The sequence below is a fragment of the Patiria miniata genome, unplaced genomic scaffold (genome assembly GCF_015706575.1).
Source record: "Patiria miniata isolate m_02_andy unplaced genomic scaffold, ASM1570657v1 HiC_scaffold_12, whole genome shotgun sequence".
Taxonomy (NCBI): domain Eukaryota; kingdom Metazoa; phylum Echinodermata; class Asteroidea; order Valvatida; family Asterinidae; genus Patiria; species Patiria miniata.
Genome location: NW_024037050.1, coordinates 311,317 through 331,592, shown reverse-complemented (window position 1 = coordinate 331,592; position 20,276 = coordinate 311,317). Strand labels below are relative to the sequence as shown.

Sequence of the window (20,276 nt, the reverse complement as noted above, 5' to 3'; positions counted from 1 at the left end):
GCTAGAATGAAAATATGCAAGAATGAACCAAACTTTAACTATGTAGAAGTTACATTAAGCCTACACGCATAATTATCATGAGAGAGGTTCAGTTTGTCGCTTAAGTTCTTTAAAGATGTACTGTCCGTGCTCTTTAACTTTCAATTCGACGTTTTTTGCTGTGACAAATATTAACTTGTTTGTTTGTATTTAAACAAATTGACTGTTTAGCGCCTACAGCCTTCTGAAAACAGGGCATTATGTTGGATTGCTTTATGGCACAAACAGATCTACTCTGCGAGTAGACTGGTTCTTGATCCCTAACACCGAATACAAAGAGGGCGGGAGCCAGTTTTCTCGGGCGACATCAGTGCCACAAATAAATTCCTTTTCTGAAGTAACAAAAGTTTCTATAGTTATGAAAGCTTGGATGGTTATTTTAAAGAAGTGAATAACTCCTTTATTGCAAAATAAAAATAAAAATAATAAAAGCAACAAAATTTGAAAAACAAAAACTGTTCTGGCTGAAACTCGAAATTTACTCGGACAGTACATCTTTAATTACATTATATAAAATATGTTCTTTTATATAATGTAATTATGTAGTTTTTTATATAAAATAGAAAACTGTGGTAAGCTTAATTTTTCTAGGGAAGTTCGAGTTTCCCTAATGGCACTTTGCATCGTAGATCCTGCGTGTAGCCGGCATCTTGTGAACCGCCATATCGCCAGCTGCTGTACAGCCATTGGATTCGGGTTTCACGAGTCTTCGAACATGTATATCGAGCCTCGATCTAAACAAAAAAAGAAGTAATACAAATTAGTGATTCTGTTCTCAGAGCACACAATACTAACAATTCTGATTTTACTCTAAGTCTTTTCGTGCATTTTAAACTTTTGGGCCGAGGTGCAACTAAGTCTAATTCACAATAGTCGGTCGGGCAAACTTATGTTTACGTTTTCGTGCAGCCAACGCACAAAGTCTGACGAAGATGGTGACACAACTACTTTAAGAGAACTTGGTGTCCTGAGGAGAGGTGGCTAGGGAGACTCGAAGTTCCTCCTTCGGCGGACTTGGACCTGTATTAGCCCATTTAATTGTCGGTTGTATTCTCCAACAAGCAAGGTTCTCTGTAAATTCCAAAGAGTGAAAATTCACTCCATTCCAGTGAAGATTTACTCCCACAGTCGGAAACTAGGGACTAGACGTTTTAAAGTGAAATTTCTTCAATCGTAAAGATCGAGTTTTCACTCGAGCTCGGACTGATGTGGTTCATTTTTCAGACTATTTCAAAAAAAACGTTGGTAAAGGGCAAAACCTAATTTGATTTATATCACCCCGACTCAAAATGCCATCTTATAATAGTTTATGCAGTACCCGCTGCTATGCACATTAGATTCGAACCGGCCAACCGATCCCGTTAGCTCGGTGGTCGAGTGGTAAGACATCTGCACTAGAAAGCAGGAGGTCGTGGGTTCGAGTCCCGCCCGAGTGATTTTTTCCAACTTTCACTCGGGAGGTAACACACTGAGTATACAGTGTTTTAAAACGTCGGTGAAGGGCAAAACCTAATTTGATTTATATCACCCCGACGCAAACAAATTCCATCTTAATAACAGACTATTTCAATCGAAAAGGAGAGTGAATTTTACTCTAAAACGTCTAGTCCCTAATCACTCTGGAATTTAAATGACGTAGACGATTAAACCCCAATTGACGGACTGTGTCCAAAACCGGTCGGATTTATACCAAATTTGAGATTGGCATCACAATACATCACTTACCGATACGTCTCTGTCTTCAAATCGACCGTCCAACTTGTTGGCTTTGAGAAGATGGATGCAGAAATCCAAGTGATCCGTTCTTTCCGTGTAGCCTGGACTCGTGCTGTCGATTATTCGGTCTACCCACAGATTACGACAAGTGATGGTGTTGGGAAACCTCAAGTTGTTATCAACGCTGAACAAAAGTTATGTTGGAAATCTTTCAGTTTTTTTTCATGACCGGTCGTACAGTTGATGTATCCTAACGTGGCGCGGCCCCCAGCGTGGCACATTTGGATTTTTTGCCTCTATAGTGACTTGCTAGAGATTTTTTATTTCAAATTTCACAGTAAGTAATCAAGCTCTAAACATTCCCGTTTCCAGAGAAATTTTAGTTTGCCGTAATTTTCCGATATCCCTTTAACTAACAGTGAACCCTTTTAAAAGGCGCCCCAAAAATAGAAGATAATTTTCTGACAAACTTGTAATAGGGTATGTAAGTGAATATAATAACGACTTATCAGAATTGTTCAACTTAAGAAAGAAATCACCAATAAACTCAGGATTTCGTTCAAGTGCGCCACGTTAGGGAGCACGCGGCCGAACTTGGGCCCAATTTCCGACCGACACAGTTATTAATATTCGATCTTAATTTGGTGAGACTAAAAATTGTTCCAAAAGTTTCAACAGCAACCGTTATTAAGGTAAAACTTAATGAATTAATTTTTTTGGAACAAAGAGGTTGTGCAAAACTACAAGGGGAAAGTCGAGGCGAACATCGAAGAACGCCACGTTATAGGGGACTCTATATAAATTATCTTCGCATTTCATTTTTTTTCTGACAGGACCGTTGCCCACAGCCACGGGCGGGGGAGGGCAATTTGGAACTATAAACTAGTCCATAAAGAAAATTTGCTTGAACAACATTCACTGGCAAACTAAAAATCAAGTTACGATAACTGCTCGGGATATTTTTTTGGTTAAGATATCTTATCATCAGTTTGCTTAGCAGCATTTTCTTCTTGAAATCTCAAAGAACGTTGTCTTTTTACCTGGTTAACTGTATGCTTACCGGATATCCAGACATTCGAAGTAGTGGTATCCGTTCAAAGGGAAGATGCTGGCCTGATTGCAAGTGACAACCCGCCCGGCTACTGTCTGTCGTTTACCGATTCCAATGACTTCTTCTTGAACTGTGAGTCGAATTTGAAACGGCGAACAGTCACAAAACACAAACATTATTAGCAGTGTCATCTCTGTTTTCCACATTAATGTGTGCTCTTCTTTTGTGTCACTTTCAATCAAAGTCTTGTCTACAACAGATGTTTGGGTCGTAATTTCTGCTGTAAGGACTACTATGATAATTCTTTAGCTTTTTCCACGAAAAAAATCTAGAAAATATCAGCATTAATTTGTACCTGCATAATCTGAACATTGTGGTTTGATCAATTTGGAGGTAGAACGATTAAAATTAAGTGGTAATATGTATGATAGTGTGCACTAATTTCAGCTTCAGAGAATTATCATGTCCAAAAACATTCAAAAGTTCCGGTGGCAGTAGTCTATTACATGTAGTAAAGACCAAAATGTAATAAATGCATAGTCACATTTGTTTTACTTTTCACAGTTTTGTTCTTGAAAAGCAAATAACATCGTCCCTAACTAGGGAAATTTATAAGATCTAGCACGATCGGTGATTTTTCATTTTAAATTCACAATACATGTACATGCAACATTTGTGGTTCTGCATCGGGAATATAAAGGTTGTTAACGCCCTTACATATTTATGCTCAGCACAGTAACTCTTCGTTTTCGCCATTTATGGCACTCGTGCGTTTGTGTGGAAGTCGTATCGCAAGTACACAATGACGAATCGAAGAGAACCCGGGTGCACTGTTCTATGAATCGTCACATGAATCACTTCCTTTCAGAAATATTTTAGATAAAGAAAATGCCTGGTAATTAAAATGGCCTACCTCTTTGTGTGCAGAATGGGCCAGTCCATCCTTGCGTGCACGTGCAAGCACCAGTCACGTGATGACATGTAGCACCATTCTGACACTGGCATCTTTGTGCACACGCTTGTCCGTAGCGCCCGCCAGAACAGACGATGTTACAGGAGGAGCCCGTCCAGCCGTCTGTGCATGCGCAGCTTCCGTCAAACCGAGAGCAGGTGGCACCGTTAAAGCAACGACACGGACTGTTGCAGTATGGTCCATAGAAGCCTTCATCACAGGGTATTTGGCACAACTGACCCATCCAACCACTCTGGCAAATGCAGGATCCGTCAAACGTTGAACATATGCCACCATTTTGGCACTGACACTCAGCAGTGCACTCCAGACCAAACGTATTTCCGGAACACCTCCGTTCGCACCTTTGACCTACAAAGCCTGGTGGACAGACACAGGTCCCATCAAATCTAGAACACTTGGCGTCGTTTTCACAGTCGCATTGCTGCAGACAATCAATACCAAATCTGCCTTGCTGACATGGGACATCACAACGAGTACCCATCCAACCCGACAGGCATTCGCACCTGCCCGTCGACGGGTCGCAACTTGCTTCATTCAAGCATCGACAGATCTGAGAGCATCCTGGACCGTATCTCATCGGAGGACATCTTTGTTCACATGTCAACCCATACCAGCCCGCTGGACAGTTGCAAGCCCCAGTGATCGCGTCGCAGAGTCCACCGTTGCGGCAGTCGCACTGATCTTGACAATCCAGACCAAATCTATCACCGACGCAAGGTTCATTGCAAAATTCTCCTTGCCAACCGGGAGAACACGAACACGCTCCTGTTTCGCGGTGGCACCGGGCGCCGTTCTCACATCGACAGGTTTGGGCACAGTTGGTACCGTACGTGCCCTCGTCGCACTCAATGTCACACAAGACACCTTTCCAGCCGGAAGTGCACATGCATCGTCCAGTGAACCTATCACACAGGGCGCCGTTCCTGCACTGGCACAGTGCTGTGCAACCTGGACCATGTCTTCCCTGGGTACATGGCAGATGACAGTACCGCCCCATCCATCCTGTAGTACACGAACATACCCCGTCAAACCTAGAACAAGTGGCGTCGTTCCGACAGTAGCAACGCTGCATGCAGCCCGGTCCCCACCTTCCGTCCCCGCAAGGTTGATCACATTCAAATCCTGTCCAACCTGCGTCACACTCGCAAGACCCATCAAATCTGCTGCATGAAGCACCATTCTGACATTCACATCGGTTCTCACAGTTTCTGCCATAGAACCCCTCCATACATGGCTGGTTACAAAACGTCCCTTCCCAACCGCTGGGACAAATACATGAACCATCAAACCTATTGCAGCTCCCGCTATTCTGGCAACCACAAGCGTGCTGACAATTTTCTCCAAAGAACCCAGCCTCACAGGGCTCGTTGCAGTTAGGGCCAGTCCAGCCTTGTCCGCAACTACAAGAACCGTCAAATCGAGAACAAGGTGCATTGTTAGCACAACTACACCGTTGAAGACAGTTGACTCCATAAAACCCTACTGAGCACTCGATGTTGCAATCCTTACCAGTCCAACCGCTTCCACAAGCACACTCGCCGGTAAACCTGTTACATCCAGCATTGTTACTACAGGAACAAAACTGAGAACAATCAACACCCCATCGTGAATGAGGGCATTCTGTGTCACACCGGTCTCCCATCCATCCAGCTTGACAGATACAACTACCATCCACTGGAGAGCAGCTTACACGATTAGCGCATGTACAGGGGAGCTTGCATTGAAGACCGTAGAAATCTTCTGGACAGGGTTGCTCACAAGAAGATCCCATGAATCCTGGTGGACAGAGACATGCACCGTTGAACCGTGAACAGAACGCTTCATTCATACACGAGCAGGTGCCTTGGCAGTTGATGCCATAAGTACCGTGTCTACAAGGAATGTCACACGCTCTTCCCATCCATCCCGCAGAGCAAGAACAGGAGCCATCAAATCGAGAACAAGCTGCATTATTCTGACATTGACATGCCTCGCTGCAGGCCACTCCCCATCTTCCGCGCTCACATGCCAAGTTGCAAAACCTTCCAGTCCAGCCAGCAGAACACTGACAAGTCCCATCGAAGCGATTGCAGGAAGCGTCATTTTCACACAAACAGTTGCTCTCGCAATTTGGACCGTAGAGCCCTCTAGAACAAGCCGTATCACAGAAACGACCCGTCCAGCCTGCAGTACACACACATTCACCGGTGACCCTGTCACAGGATGCTTCGTTAGAACAGCCACATTCACGATCGCAATTGGCACCATAAAATCCTCTAGGACATGCAATATTACATTGGAGACCCATCCAACCAGGGCTACACTCGCACGTGCCGTCAAACCGACTGCATGGGGCGTTATTTTGACACTGGCAAGTTTCAGTACATCCTGGGCCGAAAGTACCTCTATCACATTCATCCTCACAGTAACGCCCCTGCCAGCCTGTTGTGCAAAAACACTCGCCGTCTATTCTTGAGCAGGACGCGCCATTTCGACATTGGCATGGCGATGAGCATCCCGGACCATACCAGCCATTATCGCACGGGTCTTGGCAGTTCTGGCCCTTCCAGCCAGCTGAACAGGAGCACGTGCCATCAAAGGGTGAGCAAGAGAGGCTGTTTACACACGTGCATTCCTCGGTACAGTCTGCACCATAGAAGCCCTCACGACAAGGTGTATCACAAAACCGTCCTGTCCATCCTGGAGCACAAGAACAACTTCCATCGAAACGAGAACAAGTCGCTTCGTTTCTGCATCTGCAGTTTTGTTCACATCCGGGACCATAAAGCCCTGGCCGACATGGACTATCACAAGAGGCACCGTACCAACCTGCCGTACAAGTACAAGTTCCGTCAAACCGACTACATTCTGCGCCGTTCTGGCACCTGCAGACTCCACTGCAGTCTTGACCGAAGAAGCCCGACTCGCACGGGTCAGAACAAAATAGCCTCCAGCCGGGAGGACAAGTACAAGCTCCTGTCACGGTATCGCAGATACCACCGTTTACGCAGCGGCATACTTTAGCACAGTTGTGGCCATAAAAACCGTCATCACACGGTACATCGCAGAACACTCCCTGCCATCCAGGTGTACATGTGCACATTCCATCAATGTGATTACAAATGGCACCGTTTTGACACCTGCAGATCTTCTCGCATCTTGTACCATAGCGAAGAGCACCGCAGGGCTGATCGCATATTGTTCCCTGCCATCCTGGCGCACAGCTGCAGCTGCCATCGATGTTGCTACAAAGTGCATCATTCTTACACATGCAGTTGTCTCCGCAGTCCAATCCATATTTACCTTGTGGGCAGGGGTCGGAGCAGGTGAGCCCAAGCCAGCCCGCTGTACAGCTGCATACACCCGTTACGTGATGGCAAGCGCCACCATTTTGACACTGACATTCACTGCGACAATCCTGACCAAAGTAGCCCATGGGACAGATATCCGAGCAAGTAGAACCGGTAAATCCAGGTGAACAAGTACATAAACCGCTAACGTGGTGACAAGCAGCATTGTTTTGGCAAAGGCAATCCATTCTGCATTCGTACCCAAAACGACCCGGATTGCAGGGCGCGTCGCAATACTGTCCTTGCCAGCCAGGAGTACAAGAACACTCTCCATCAATGTGACTACAATCGGCACCATTTCGACACCGGCATGCTCTGTTACATCCCAGTCCGTAGAAACCTTCGGAGCATGGCCTTTCACAGTTCCGGCCCTGCCAACCTGCAGTGCACCGACAGGCTCCCGAAATGTGGTTGCACTCTGCCCCGTTTCGACACTGACATCTCTCAGCGCATTCTAGACCGTAAAAGCCCATAGCACATGGCTCGTTACAGACAGCCCCCTTCCAGCCCGGCCTACAACGACAACTTCCGTCAACATGATGACAAGCAGCTTCGTTGTCACAGCGACATGGCGAAGTACAATCCATGCCAAACCTACCTTGTGGACATGGATCTCGGCAGAATGTTCCTACCCAGCCGGCTGTACACTGACACACCCCAGTCATGTGGTGGCAGGATGCTCCATTCAAGCACTGGCACTCTTCTAAGCAGTTTCGGCCATAGTAATTGGCTCTACATGGGGCGTCGCAATTGGCACCCGTCCAGCCGTCGAAGCAAGAACAAACGCCAGTTACATGATGACAAGCACCATTTTGACAAGTACATCGCTGGCGACAGTCCTGCCCAAACATATCGGGAGAGCAGATACTTCTACATGTCAAGCCAGTATACCCTGGAGGACATGTGCACCTTCCATCAACGTGGTCACAAGCAGCATTGTTTTCACACATACATGGAGACTGACAATTTACACCGTAGAACCCTTGGCTGCACTCGTTCTCACAAAAGTCCCCTGTGTACCCAGGAGGGCAAGAGCAACTCCCGTCTTCGGCATAGCAGTAGGCACCGGGCTGACAACGACAAGTCCTGCTACACTGAGGCCCGTACGAACCCTGGTCGCAATATTCCTCGCATAATTGCCCCTGAAAGCCAGATGCACAAGAACATGTCCCAGTGACGACATCGCAAGCTGCCAGGTTGTGACACTCACAAAGAAACTGGCACCGTAAACCATAAGTACCATCTGCACATTCGTCTTCACAGTGAAACCCTTGATAACCCGGCGGACACTGACACTCTCCTGTAAACCGGTTACACCTGCCGTTATTTTCACACGTGCACCTTTGTGAACACTGAACGCCAAATGTGTTGGTCGGGCAAGCTGTACAAGGACAACAAACACGCGAAAGCTTGGGTGAAAGACACTGCTTAAAAATGTCAAAAATGATAAACTTAGTTCTGGTTCTGGTTCATGTTGAATCGGTAAAATTCACTCATCCACAAGAATACTCTCTAAATTCCAAAGAGTGATATTAGGGTCTATACGTTTTAGAGTGAAAATCACTCTAATTTTTGATTGAAAATGAACCACTTCAGGCTGAAAAATGAACCACTTCAGTCGAAGTTCGAGTGAAAACTCGATCTTTACGATTGAAGAAATTTCACTCTAAAACGTCTAGTTCCTAGTTTCCCACTGTTGGAATGAATCTGATTCACTCCAATGTAGTGAAGTTTCGCTCTTTGGAATTTAGAGAGTATCACACCAACTTAGTTTATGGTATAAAGTGAAATTATGTAACAGAGACTGGTTCAAATACACGTAAAACGTTTTGTACCTTGAGTCTTCCTACATTAAACCAAATTCCATGAATTGTATTTCCCAATCCTCGCTAGCCAGGGTAGTCTTAACTCTCACGTCATAAAACGTCCCTGCTGAACTGTGTTCACGTATTACTATTTTGAAAATCGTTGTCATCCATGATATTGTCTGCGTACATTTTGTGACGTTTCCATACACACCGAATATTAATGGTTCGTGATCTGCGAGGTCATTTTTTTTCCTGTAACATTATTAGCCAATAGAAGAGAGCGTTAAAGGTGGCTCGTGGGACAATTTTTAGGCAAAACAATTATAGCGATCGTTGTGTACGTACGGGAATAATTATTATTATTCTGGAGCAGACCTACAAAATCACCAGTGAAGTTTCTTTCAGCCCCTCTAGAACTGGGTAGAGATTTTTTTGCAATGGAGTGAGGACTTGAGCGGGCAAGTGCATTTTGCTACATAGCCTATTAGGCAGTCAAAACCCAGTGTGAAGCGCGAGTTAGGGATGGTTGTCCAACCAAACGGTATTTATTAGTTCAAGTCGGTGTTAAGCTTTTGTAAAACGTGATCCGATTGGACAGATATTGTGTCAATTTATATTTGGAAGTGTCATGAATAATTAATCACGCAAGTTGAAAATAGTAAATGTGGAATCGGTTTGCAAGGCTACCAATTTACGAGAGAAAGATTACCCTAGCCAGTGAGGATACTCTGTAAATAAACACTTGTTCAAACGACATACTCCTTACACTCACGTGACTAGTTTTCGTTTAAATAGAGTTTGACGATGAACGCAAGCGTTTAACATGTGTGATGTCGTCCGATGCTGTCATCGTTCACTATGTTATGCGCATGATCTCGTCATACACATTTGTTTTATGAATCAAAACCTAAAGTATTTCCTAATCATCGATGCGAATTCTAAATCGCCTGGTTTCATATCTCATTTGGGAATAACATTTACGACGCACCCGTCTTTTGATAATTCAGTGGGTTTTGAAATATACGCAATAGGTGTCTCAGGTATCTTCGAAAGGAGGGTGCTGATCTCCGTGAGCAAAAACTTTACAGGAACAAACGAACATATTTTGTCTACCCTAGAGTTGTATAGGCCTCTATGGCTTAAGATCATGTCACCTGCATGAACAGACACCAGTGCAACTCTCTCGTGTAACTTCCACATGTTGTACAGAACCAGTATTAAAAGAAGTGTTCTACTTCAGTCAATCGAGTCGAAGCCCGGGTCCAAGTCCCGAGTCAATTGGTTAAAATCCGACTCCGATCGAGTCACAAGTCCGAGTCAGAGTATAAGAGTCACATTATGTTCGAGATGAACGTGTAACGCGCTGTTGCGGGGACCGGGAGTATAATAGGAAGAGGCACATTAATATAAGCAACGCTAAAGAGATGTTCAGGTGGTGTTGCAAAAAATAATATTTGTTGTTAAATGTTTGGGTCTACTTTCGAAAAAAGAACATCAGAAATATGCTTCCAAAGGACATTTTTGGTAAAACAAATATGTTACTGGCTAGATGCGAGTCATTATTAAGTTCGAGTCATAATGGTCGAGTCCGAGTCGAAGTCTGAGTCCGAGTCCGGTTCCGAGTCTTTTTGTCGATGTCCAATCCAAATCGAAATTTCGACTCATTGCAGATTCGAATCCTAGTCGTTAATAGACTATGTAATAGACCACGGCGAATCTATTATGCGTGAACATATGTCGCTGATTAATTAGGCAGGACCCCGCATCTTGACCTCCTAGATTTCGTAAATCAGAGTGCGATTTCTATATCGGGTCTTCGGTAATTCACCAGTTGCGCGTCATAGACAATGGATAAACAAAAATATGTCACGCACTCTGTATCATGTTACGCGATATCACGCCTGGCTGTTGTTGAACTACAAAACAATCCTCCGAATCGACCAATCAAATCATTTAGTCCTGATTTAGAAATGAAATGACGTTGCGATTTAGTAAAATCGACTCCGATTGCCTGGCTTCTGAAAAAAGAAATGTATATAGGCCTGCACAAGTGTATGAATACTCACGTGTGTTACAGTCTACACCTGTCCAACCTGCAGGGCAAGAACATTCTTCTGGTGTCGTGCAAGTTCCACCATTAGCGCAGGGGATGGTACAAGTAGCTGCGGGGAAATGAATTATTCACGAAGAGGAATAATTGCTCAAACTGAAAAGCTGAAGTGATTCGCTTGATTTACACATGTACGGTTCGTGTTGCTGTGTTTTGTTTCTGTCACTAAGAAATGATTATAAATCTACAGATTTGAGAAACGATTCCAATAGATTGCTCTGACTACATGTATTTGTTAAAAAATAGTTAAACACATTGAGGTCTCCCATGGTACTGAAATGCAGTGTAGAAGAAAGTGTTATTTGTATTATTATTATAGGGCCTAATTATTATTATTCTGAAAATAATCACTTATATTATTATTTTTACATAATAAGAGTCCATGAAGTCTACATTATAACATTTGTTTTTAGGGTTTGAACTTTTTTTGTTTTTCAAATGTTCATCTCTGTTTCTAATAAGAAAGAACTTCCCCCTTGAGCTTGAGATACTCACGCGTGCAACCTGTGCCTGGATCGCCGGTGTAGCCTTGGCAACACTCGAGGACCGTCTCGGTAGAGGGCTCTTCCACGGGGGTTGTTTTCAGGTAGTATACCGACCTACAGGGAAATCAAGATTCCCAAATGCCCTAACTGTACTTCAAGTCAACTACGTAAGCCTAAATAACTAAAATGAGCAAATCCGGTTATATTTCATGCGTTCATGTGGATCTGATTCTTTTCATGACAGAAGAAATGTACTTATATCGTTGTGAAGTTAGTAAATCCAAAAATTTAGGACTGTAATTTTGTGATAGAATATACACTTACCATTGTCAGCTGGTGTCCAGCCTACCCTCGAAAATACCTTGAAAATAACTTACTACCGACAGCAAGTGGTTACGTGGCAATAACCCCCCCCCCCCCCTTTCACATTCGTCTGCATCGAAGCAAATAAGAATGTATTCTGCGACTTTAAGATTTCTTTTTTACTAATCTGGCAAATTTTAGGTCAGGTAGATGCCATGGCAATTATTGACAAGGCAGCAACCTGCACGTTTCCTAGAATGTCCATAGTTACCGATATTTCGTGTATCAAAATCTGCTTCACGCTTGCTATCAGTCCTAATTGTTCAGTTTATAAACTAGAATTGGAATTTCAATGTCAGGCGTATACCCATTAACTGCATTAAATATCGAGGTACAGTCGTTGTGTCATATTCGCTCGTCCAGCGAGAGCTGGACTTCGCCGCGTCATGCTCTGGTTTTTTTTTGGTTGCTTGCATCATAGTTGCATGTGACGGTTACCTGATGCACGATTTAATTAATGTGAGACGTTATGATCATCTAGTTATCAAATTATTCATAGCTCCCTATTGGTAATTGCATGGCCCTGGCCACCGTGGTTGAAGAATCTTCGCTTACAAGAGCACAATGTTTCTGCGCTATAGACAACACCTCCACTACGTGTACCCCACATCGCCTGAACCACAATCCATTATTGGTGCTCAACGTCACGACATCGGGTCAGTATATACATTTTATGTGTTAACTTTTTAAGTTTTGGAAGACATTTGCCTTAAACATATCAATGTTTTATCAGCTATTCCTTTTCACGGCTATTCCACGGCTACGGGAGAACAGAAGCTTCGACGGTGTTCGACGTCACCCAATAGAAATTGGCTACTGTTGTTTGTTTCCATACCAAAGTTTATTTTATCAGGCTCAAATTCCAGAAGTTCAAAACATGGCATGCTTTCAATATGTTGTGGAGCTTCACGTCAACAGACAGATGTCGACGGAAGTTTATTTTGTCATCGGGTTTAAATTCGAGAAGCTCAAAACATGGCATGCTTTTAATACTTGTGGAGCTTCATGTAAACAGACGGCTGACGTTTCAATATTATTTAATGAAAGTTTGTTTATTTCGACCTTCCACGCGGAATTTATAACACGAAAGATTTTTGAATAATAATACTTACATTGAACCATGTCTTCAGATTTTTCGATAAGGCACCGCAAGGGTGATTAGCCATCCCATAGGGTCAGCTTTAGTTCAAACTATATGCTCGGGCATACGAAGGGTGTTGGTGATCCGTTATATCTTTCTCGCATAATTTTAGTGAAGGACATGCAGACTTTGCTAAGCACGGTTGAGCTCAGGATTTTCGGCTAACTTTGACAGAATTTTTGTTAAAAAGAAAACAAGTTTGACAGAAAATTTGACAGAATGGATTTTTTTGGCAGATTTCTGGCAGAATTCTAGCTGCAAAAATGGTTATTTTACAGAAAAACAGCAAATTTGAACAAAAATAGTGTACATTTGTTTAAAAAAAAACTGCAATCCTTTCAAACAAACCTTCACAATGGGACAAGTTGGCTGGTGAGGTTCACTGGGAAACGGATTTCGAACGTGGCCAAATCCACGTTTTGCCCGAAATTTACCAATAAATTCACAACATCTTTATGTGACTAGATTGTTTATTATGTAATCTGAATCTTAATTAAGGCAATACTACCAATCTGCATGTGATTTTAAGTGTTTTTAGTGTATTTTGAGTAGTTCTGGGGAATTTGGCAGCAGTGGCGTAGCCAGGAATTTTTCAGGGGGGGGGGGGCGCTGGGGGCTGGAACATTTCATGGGGGGGCGTCATGTAGATCGATGATAATTTTTTTTAGAAACTCAAAATCTCAGTGGGGGGGGGGGGGCGACTGGGGGGGGCGACGAGGTTTCATGGGGGGCTGTCGCCCCCACCCCCACGCCCCCCTTGGCTACGCCACTGTTTGGCAGATTTTTGATAAATCTGACTGATTTTTTTTTATGTGCATTTAGCAGAATTTGGCTCTGACCGTACGGTCACCCTGGTTGAGTTACCGTCATAATTCAACTTCGCTAGCCCTCGGCCCCCACACACATTAGGGAGGTTTCGCAAGCGAACGGATACGCTTACACTTACGTTTAGCTATCCGTATCCGTTTTTTACTTACGTGTAGCGAGCGAGATATGCGTGTCGTCTGCACGTATGACGTCATACGCCACTCACTATCCGCTAAACGTGCAGACGACACGCATATCTCGCTCGCTACACGTAAGTAAAAAACGGATACGGATAGCTAAGCGTAAGTGTAAGCGTATCCGTTCGCTTGCGAAACCTCCCTAATGAGTCAAATTGTAGGCATACTCCTTCCTGAAATTTCGAGCCACATGATATCACATCATCAGAAAAGAGGATTTTGGTTAAGACAAAGGGTTTCGCTCACAAGTCCGACACCTCATAAGTCCTATGAGGACCTATGAGGGGTCGGATTTATGATACGACCGCAAGACAAAATCATCATCATCGGTTGCTATTTAAAAGATCAGACAGCTCTCACGGCCTAAACGAGTTTGTCATTAAGCGATGATAGCAGAAACTCTTTAAACAAAACCAAGCTTCCTTGGTTTGTTTTACACAGGAACTTCAGATTTGACTTCTGATATGTTAGGCCCTATTTCTTGAGGTATCAAGTAAATAATCGCAGATGCTATAGGCCTCAAGTGCAGATCAAATTAAACAAAATTACTCTTTTCCTAGCATCGAACTAAACTTTAGATTTTGAATATTTTGAAGTCCGCTTCCAAAATAAATACAAAAGACTAGACTCATCATGCATGTTCATGTCGACCCCTTCCTTTACTGAGTTACAGTTCTCCGAAGTCGCATATACATAGTATCCCTATTTAGCCATGTCATGGAGGAATATCGCTTCTTGGCTACTTTTCCAGTTTTGAGACACATCATTCGTTTCATGGGTGGTCTTCTTTGGGTGAGAAAAGTCAATGGTCAACCCACCAACAATTGAAAAGAAAATGAAAGATGACACATTGATCATCATTTTTCTGTGCAGCCTGAACACCTGTGAGAGTTTTGAGCATTTTAAAAAGAATTTTGAAGTATGGGGATTATCACTGGTGTATATGGGAATTTTTATACTGAGGTGCACACTATAAACTTACAAAAATGGTCTCCGCGCCACGACCGCCGAACTCATGAATAAAAGTTTTGCACTCAAATTATGTTATATTTTTTATAGAGAGTTTTGAGAGCCACCTCTGGCTTGGACTTGGGGCTTCCAGTTCTGAGCATTTTGGATGCAGTTGGGTCCAAAAGTGGCGCTTTTTAGCCATATTGTGGAGGGACCCTGCTTTTCCAGTTTGGGACACATCATTCGTTTTAGGAGGGAGGCGGGGTCTTCTTTGGGTGAGAAAAGTCAATGGTCAACCCCAAAAAATTGAAAAGAAAATGAAAGATGTCATGTTGATTATCATTTTCTGTGCAGCCTGAACACCTATGAGAGTTTGAGTATTTTTAAAAAGATTTTTGACATATGGGGATTTATCACTGGTGTTTATGGAATTTTTTTTAATCCGGTTGCACCCTTAGGAAATTTGTTTACCCGGAGACCTGGGGTCAAACTATTGAGCAGCTCTCATTGGACGAATGTCTGCACTTCCGTACCGTACGGTGTGCGCATGTCATGTGCGACTGAACCTTTGCGATTCTGCTTTTCTTTGACGGGATTTTGTGAAAGGGGTATAGATGAATTTCAATTAGCATTCAAACCGAAGGCTCCCCGTGCTAAGCCATTGTATGACTGGAGGACCTTTTTTAATCCTCTTCTCAAAAGACAGCACTAAGGCTCTCGGTTTCATCATAGAGCAAGGACTTTGTTCATCCAGAGCCTCTGGAAAGAGGCAGTGAAGACCAGCGAATGATGCAGCTATACAGTCCGGCGCATCCCAATGTTTAAACAAATCTATCTGAAAAGGAATGGACTGTAGCCGGGTGTGCACAGAATTGGCAGGGATATTATGTGACTGAAGAAATGGGCATTTGGTCAAGATCGATCCTCCGAGTGTAGTGGTAGAGTAGAGCAAACCTGCTCTGAAAGGGACGGTGGACCTACCAGTGTTGAAGTCGAGTACCTTTTTTCCCGAGTACTGCCGAGTACTTATAGTTACTGAGTACTAATTCAGGTCTCCGAGTACGAATACTTGTATTTCCGAGTACGAGTACGAGTACTTCTATTTCCGAATACGGCTATACGGAAAAATGGTGCACAGAGAAAAATCAGGAAACTTTGATTTCTCTGCAAACCAATCAACCATTTCCAACTTAACGTATCGATAATAATAAGGCAGTGGTGAGTCAAGCTATATATACAATTTTTTTTCGAGTAGGCTACCGCTTTTCGAGTACGAGTACTCTGACGATCGAGTACAATTTCGACATGTCGAGTAGGAGTACTTTGTTGCCCAAGTACGAGTACTTTGACATTCGAGTTCGAGTATGAGTACTCTAAAAAATAAATAAATAGATAAAACGACTCGAGTAGTTCTCAAGTACGAGTACCGAGTATAAGTACAACAACAAGGGAACATACCCGGATAAAAATGAGGTAAGCTGTGAAAGTGAGTCACCAAGAAACCCATAGGGGAAAGGGAAGGGAGCATGATCAGAACACATGAGGCAAAGAAGGGCACACTTAAGGGCTGAGCAGTAAAATGATAGGACGCGAAGTTCCTTACCTATGCATCACACAGGAGTCCGTGTTCTGGATGCCACAGGGAACGTTGTAGGGCTCTTGTCTGACGGCTTTCACCTGTCTGTTCACGGTCACTATAATTCTGAAATGAAACGATACAATATAAGCTAGATCCTGACACACAATACCTTCGACAAAAAGTACGGTATAAGCCATGCCATCTGGCAGACTTGAATTCTAGTCCTTTAACCCTAAAGGGGCCGGGTTATTTTGACCATCTCTCAGCCGGGGGGGGGGGGGCGGCCCCCTAAGATCTCGGCCATCGAGTGACGAAAATTTTTGAAACTTGGCACATGCATAGAGCGACTCTTCCTAAACATACCCATGAAATTTCAGGACTATAGGTTAAAGGGTTATGGAATTATGGCTAATTAATTATTCATATGTACGAATGGCAATTCTGCTCAGTGTATACACGCCGTATATGCAAAAGTTTTCACGGCGCGTAGCGCCGGAAATTTTTTCGCTACGCGGCAACCCGTGGTCCGATTTTTATGTTTTTGGTATCAAAAGATGCGCAAAGCTCGAGGCTAAAAAGTCATAAAAGCTGGGGTTGCGAAAAAAAATTTTTTAGAGGCTATCACGGAAAATGTTGAGGGGGGGGGGCGGATTCCGATTTATGTTTTTTTTTTAAACAGGGACATTTTCCGGTTCTTATTATATGATTTTCCTAGTGTATCCAACTTCAGGCGTTAATTAATCATAACATGGTTTTGGGGACATTCCTCATTTTGCCACATAAAATCACAAATGTGCCCGCTCGAGATGAAATGAAACTGCCCTCAAACGCACATAAAAGCATTATGTTCGTGTTAAAAAAATGATCTCCTCTCTTGTAATGCAAAAAGTGCCCCTCAAAGACACAAATACCACTCGCGCATTAACAAGATTGTGAACCTTCTCGAGATGGAAAACTATCCCTCGAAAACAATAATGACCCCTTTCGCAATAAACAAAAAGAAAATTGTGCCCCTCTCAAAATGGAAAACTGGCCTGTAAAGAAATAATAGTGCTCCTTACGCTTTTCAAATGTAATGGACACATTTTTAAAAGTGTATATCAATGTTGGTAGTAAATTTTGCTCTGGGTACATGTATTCCTTGCAATGTGAACGAAAATAGTTTCACAATTTTCACACCGACGGAAGGTGCCTTTTTCTGAGCAAATGCCTCTTTTTGGTGATGCCCCCAGTTTTAAAAACGTTCCGCCACCGCCGATTGGCGTATTACATGTGCAGGTAAAATTATACTCGCTTGTTAAGTACACAATACGACCCCAATTTAGATCGTTCAGTCGCCAAAGGTTCATGGATTTGCTTTATTTCATCTCAAGGCCTTTTTCATGACGGTAGACTTGAGTCAAGACGTATGGCAACCCGGACACACAAAAAAGACAATGCGAGTGGCAGGCTTGTTGGCTCCATGCGCCGTCATCAGGGGCGTAATTCCCGGGGTGATGGTGGGGTGGGGGTATATACCCCACACTTTTTAAGCGCGGGGATGGGCTATTGAATAATTCCCCACTTTTTTGTGATGAGAAAAAAGAAGAAGAGGATTTTGAGGTATTTTCCGAACGTCCCAGCAAATAAAATGTATTCAATAGCACTGGAAAGTGGAGAAACACAGTGCTAAAGCTTTTAAAAATGTAAGCGTGAGTATACATAATTGATAAATTTGCCTTTTTCTTTTCTTTGTATCAATATGGTGTTTTAAATAAGGCGGCAGAATGCCATACCCGAATTTATAACCACTTAGCTAAAGTTGTTTAAAGACACTCATTCAAATGGGCCTTGTTTTGTCGACCGTAATTTGAAAAAAACTGACTCTCCATGGCAAACACTTGGTGGCGCACTGCATTGTGAATCGCCCGAATTTTATGATTTTGGTGACATTTTTTGGTTTTCGATGCCCGCGGTTGTGTCATTTAAGAGTATTAATTTCCCGTTGTCATTTACCAACAGCAGTTAGCTCGGTCAGTCGGTAAGCTGACTCACAAGTTGGGACTGTCTGCGAAGTCCAGGTTGGCATCTGCGTATAGGTACGGGGTTCTTTTGCTGACTCGGCAGCAAGGCTTAGGGTGCCACCTCGTTTCCTCCCTTTATAGTGCCTGGCTTTCGAGTTACATGGATGGACAGGGAAGGAGGTGTGGTGGGCCGGGTACCGAGTCCCGGAAGAGTTCTATATGGAAGTCGGTAAGGGGCTCGTTGAGTTAGGGTCATAAGTCCGACTCCTGAAGACTTGGCCATCGCCACATAACTTTTTGTTTTATTTTCTTCTTTTTTCTATCGGAGGGCAATTGCAAGAATGATATTTTTTTTTTTATATTGAGAGCTTTTAGGCCAAAAAAAGCCGCCGGTTTCTGGTAAGGAGCTTGCCAAAAAAGAGGTGCGGCGACGCGGTTTTTTTTTTTTACCTGTCTTTTTTGCTTCAAATGTCGGCCGATGACTGCAAATGGTGCCCGACTAAACTTAGTGCAAATATATGGGAGTCCGGAGAGGCCACATAAAGCTTATTCTCGATCATAACCCAATCTAAAAAAACACGTTTAAATTGTGCAGCAGCAGGATTCCAGTCAAACCAGTGAGTTGACGGTTTTGAGACATCATCTTTTATTGAAAAAAAAAACGTTTTCATTTTGCCGACGCGCATGGCTACGGCGACGCGCGCGCATACCAGAAACCGGAGACTTTTGTTTGGCCTTACTGTAATCGTTCGAAATTAATTTTAAAATTGCTCGAAAATTCGAAATTCAATCCAGCTGTAATTTTTTATTCCATTGGCGCAAACTGCATGTACATGATCAGTACCTTCGGGCATACCTTGTTCAGACCTGTTCCCTGATCCCAGACTGCACTGGGGGGGGGGGGTCTTTAAATCCTATAGTGGATTTTTTTTATGTTTTTATATTTTTTATATGTACAGCTGTAGCTGTCAACCCCGTATATGAAGCGACTTCGCGCGGCGGCTTGTGCCGACATGACAGAATGTACAATCTTTTGCCATGGGTTTCAGATCTGGATTTTAGCTTCGCGGAGTTTTGAGCAGCGGTGTTTATTATTTAAATTCTCCACTTTGTTCTTATTCCCTCTTTCTTTCCCCTTCCTTCTCCATTCTTCGGAACACTGGTGCCTAGGGCCTACGAAACACTTAATCCGGGCCTGGTTGGGGGGGGGGGGTCTGACTCTAGAAGGTGTTATTCAAACAGGTCTAGGCCTAAGTGTCGATACTTACGGTTTCTCATATTCACAAACGCCAACAGTCTGTCGCGGCGGGAGAGCTTTGTCATCCACGTCTGGGCAATCCTGAGCCTGACAGAGGCCACAGACAGCCAGTGTGACAAGCAACCAACAAAGGTCCATCTTCTCTCCACCAAAGATTCCACCGTCTCTGCCCCAACTTTCCACCCTACTACGAGTTTTGTTGTTTATGCCAGTGCGTTTACATGTTTTGTTTTGCATTTTTTGACTTATAAAGCATTTCAAGAAATTCCAATCGAATTCCAAAACATAGCTTGTCGCTATCGCTCCTTTTGTTCTCGATATTGTGTTTAATCAAACAATGGTTTCGGTCTATGAGAAACGTTTGTGGTCATTGATTGTTTTGCTGCTGAAATAGGTATTTTGTAACAAAATGAAAGTGATGCGATGATCATACATTTCGGAATGTCACCACGAAAGTCATCGGCGG

At 43.4% G+C, this 20,276-nt stretch overlaps 1 protein-coding gene across 1 annotated transcript; it reads right to left on the bottom strand.

Moving 5' to 3' along the window:
• Positions 1-562: 562 nt before the first annotated feature.
• Positions 563-19,995, bottom strand: LOC119744347 (multiple epidermal growth factor-like domains protein 6). The gene is made up of 8 exons (XM_038220223.1): positions 19,821-19,995; positions 16,574-16,672; positions 11,522-11,625; positions 10,983-11,078; positions 3,720-8,489; positions 2,816-2,936; positions 1,765-1,939; positions 563-773 (listed from the first exon to the last, which is right to left on the bottom strand). The coding sequence occupies exons 1-8, from the start codon at positions 19,946-19,948 to the stop codon at positions 627-629; spliced, it is 5,640 nt and encodes a 1,879-aa protein (XP_038076151.1). The 5' UTR covers positions 19,949-19,995; the 3' UTR covers positions 563-626.
• Between the last annotated feature and the right edge of the window lie 281 nt (positions 19,996-20,276).